Source organism: Limulus polyphemus, unplaced genomic scaffold (assembly GCF_000517525.1).
Source record: "Limulus polyphemus unplaced genomic scaffold, Limulus_polyphemus-2.1.2 Scaffold2588, whole genome shotgun sequence".
NCBI classification, from domain to species: Eukaryota; Metazoa; Arthropoda; class Merostomata; order Xiphosura; family Limulidae; genus Limulus; species Limulus polyphemus.
In genome coordinates, this window is record NW_013668198.1 from 1 (window position 1) to 3,422 (window position 3,422).

At 39.4% G+C, this 3,422-nt stretch overlaps 1 protein-coding gene across 1 annotated transcript in view; it reads right to left on the reverse strand.

Moving 5' to 3' along the window:
• Positions 1–9: 9 nt before the first annotated feature.
• Positions 10–3,422, reverse strand: part of LOC106467366 (gamma-glutamyltranspeptidase 1-like) — a gene marked incomplete at its 3' end in the record, with an annotated part of 15,897 nt that continues 12,484 nt past the window's right edge. Inside the window, exons 6-8 of the mRNA XM_022395530.1 lie at positions 2,766–2,929; positions 564–871; positions 10–222 (exon numbers count right to left, since the gene is read on the reverse strand). Coding sequence (XP_022251238.1) covers positions 10–222; positions 564–871; positions 2,766–2,929 — 685 coding nt within the window. The remainder of the gene's footprint in view (positions 223–563; positions 872–2,765; positions 2,930–3,422) is intronic.

Genomic DNA, 3,422 nt, shown 5'->3' on the forward strand with positions numbered 1-3,422 from the left:
AACACTAACGTCTTCACACAGAAGTTGATTAACACTAACGTCTTCACACAGAAGTTGATTAACACTAACGTCTTCACACAGAAGTTGATTAACACTAACGTCTTCACACAGAAGTTGATTAACACTAACGTATTCACACAGAAGCTGATTAACACTAACGTCTTTACACAGAAGCTGATTAACACTAACGTCTTTACACAGAAGTTGATTAAATACTAACGTCTTCACACAGAAGTTGATTAAATACTAACGTCTTCACACAGAAGTTGATTAAATACTAACGTCTTCACACAGAAGTTGATTAAATACTAACGTCTTCACACAGAAGTTGATTAAATACTAACGTCTTCACACAGAAGTTGATTAAATACTAACGTCTTCACACAGAAGTTGATTAACACTAACATCTTCACACAGATTGAGTTCTAACTATGCTTGCTCACTCTAAGAACTGTGTTCACTGAAATAGTTCGATGAGATATTAATTAAAAGATACATCAGACAACACTGCAATGTGTCATACTTTGAATACAAGATCATGTTTGATTTTAAACTTAACGTACCTTTTTGTTTTGCTCGTACTTAGAAGGATCAGAATTTTGTTCCTGGTCGTCAAGTTCCGTTCGTACAGCAAAGGCATACTTACAGGCCTCCACAAATCGATGATAGCTTAACGTTTTCTGTTCTACACTGGAGAAACTAGTCTCGTCAAAACCGTATTCATCCAGTATATTCAGAATGAAGCCGAGTAAAGCCCCGCTCCCTGGTGGAGGTACACCGTACAAAGTCAGGTTCTCATGGAGACGGAACTGAATAGCTTCCTTCCAGAGAGGGGTGTACATAAGGAAATCCCGTTCAGTAATAATGCCACCTGCAAATAAATAAATATACCTTTCTCTCAAGGTATTACTAACACAAAAGGCCATATTAGATCCGTTCTTGAAACCGGGAGAAACCATCCAGCATCAGCTGATTACAATTAAAACTTTTAGGCTACTGATATAATTACTGTAAATATTTTAACAGCGCAATAATGGTGCCAACAACAGAGTAGACACATTTGACGTTTTTGTTATTATTATTTGAAAAAAGCATGACATTTACCCCCCCCATAAAATTCTACAATGGTTGACTACTTTACGTTTATCATCATCACCGACCCACCAAACATGCTCGCCCTTTCAGCCGTGGAGGCGTTATAATGTGACGGTCAATCCCACTATTCGTTGGTAAAAGTAGCCCAAGAGTTGGCGGTAGGTGGTAATGACTAGCTGCCATTCCCCTAGTCCTTCACTGCTAAATTAGGAGCGACTAGCGCAGATATCCCTCGTGTAGCTTTGCGCGAAATTCAAAACCAAACCAAACCATTTGATCCATCAGCGCCACGGCTCGAGCATTTTCTTAATCAAGCAAAGAAGGACTATAGGGTCCATAGGCCATTGGTGAAGCCTGATGTCCTGGTAACGAGTATGTGCTAAATAGTAGGTTGATTTAGCAAAGACAGCGAACGTGTGGTTATGACGTCGTGAGTGAAATATACCACAGCACGCTCCAAATTTGGGTATATGGTAATCTAATAACTTTTGGTAATGATGCAGCTAATTGGTTAAAAAATGTGTTAAAAAACTGGATGAAATGAAGTAGACTCACTGTTTCAGGTAATCCAACTATAATAAAAAACTGCACATTTAATTGGCCCTTAGAGACAAACCAAAAAGAGTACAAGTGTCTTATTGGCCAATATAAATGATTCTTCGAAAGGGGGACCAATCAAATGAGTACAAGCATTTTACTTCGCCATTTAATTGGTCCTTTTAAGAGAGATAGAATCAAAAGAGTACTGGTACGTCACTTCGTAGTGAAAATACGTAAAGCAGCATTTTGTCTCAAGAGACGAAAAACAATCTTATTTACAAATTTCGAACGTTTCAGAACACGCTTATTCCACCATCAGCCTGAAGCATGGTGTTTGAAGATGAAACAAAATCCAAATGACACATCAGGGATCTATGGCTGTGCCTGTAAACACGTTAGTACATCACCCCTCCAGGGACCTATGGCTGTGCCTGTAAACGCGTTAGTACCTCCCCCTCAGGCATCTATGGCTGTGCCTGTAAACGCGTTAGTAAATCACCCCAAGGGATCTCTGACTGTGCCTGTAAGCAAGTTAGTACCCCCCAGGGATCTATGGCTGTGCCTGTAAACACGTCAGTACCCCTCAGGGATCTATGGCTGTGCCTGTAAACACGTCAGTACATCACCCCTCCAGGGACCTATGGCTGTGCCTGTAAACGCGTTAGTACCATCCCCCTCAGGCATCTATGGCTGTGCCTGTAAACGCGTTAGTAAATCACCCCAAGGGATCTCTGACTGTGCCTGTAAGCAAGTTAGTACCCCTCAGGGATCTATGACTGTGCCTATAAACAAGTTAGTACCCCCAGGGATCTATGATTATGCCTGTAAACACGTTAGTACATCACCCCCCAGGGATCTCTGGCTGTGCCTGTAAACAAGTTAGTACATCACCCCCCAGGGATCTCTGGCTGTGCCTGTAAACAAGTTAGTACCTCCCCACCAAGAATCTATGGTTGTGCCTGCAGACACGTTAACTACCTCCCCCCCCCCCCAGTTTACCAATTTAAAGATTATTAATACTTGAATTTATTTTACATGACAATATTATAATCTTACATCTAAATCGAGTAGGCCAATTTTAAAATATAAACTTCAGGAAAAAAAGAAAAAGAACAAAATAATGATCCTACCAAAACTTTGTATCTCTTCTGCAAGAGTTTCTTCCAGCTCTCCAAAGAATGTTGTGATGGTAACGTTCTTTGATAGGGTGCGCAGTGTTCGGGCAAGGATGGGTCTGCGCAGCCTCTCGCCTTCTTTGTAAACATCGTTGGTATTATTGTTCCAGAAAAAAACGCTGTAAAAAAAGAAGATTTTATCAAATAAAAATAACAAACAAATACTTAAAAGCGAAATGATTTTAAATTTCAGAAGTTTTACGCCTACAAACTTTTTTCGAGTTCATAAAGTGACGTAACTTTTGGAACGAAACGTTCAGTTTGTTTCGATGACCAAAAATGAGTTCTCAACACTCCAGACAATCCCGATTAATTTAATATTACGCCTTAAAAAGGTTGCTGTACGGTAGGTACTATATGGCTTACGCAATTGGTATTATACGGTTGTTACTAAAGAAAATATAACTGAAACCAATTGAATTGTTTGTTTCAGAGTAATACGTTAGAAATTAAACTACGACTATGTTCTAAATGAAACGAACGTACGATCACTCTTTCCCCCCCCCGCCCCTGAATATTACAATAAGTTTGTTTAAACAGGATATTTTTGTTATTAAACAATAAAATAGGGATGACAACGTTTAATCTAAAACTTTTTTTTTATATTCGATG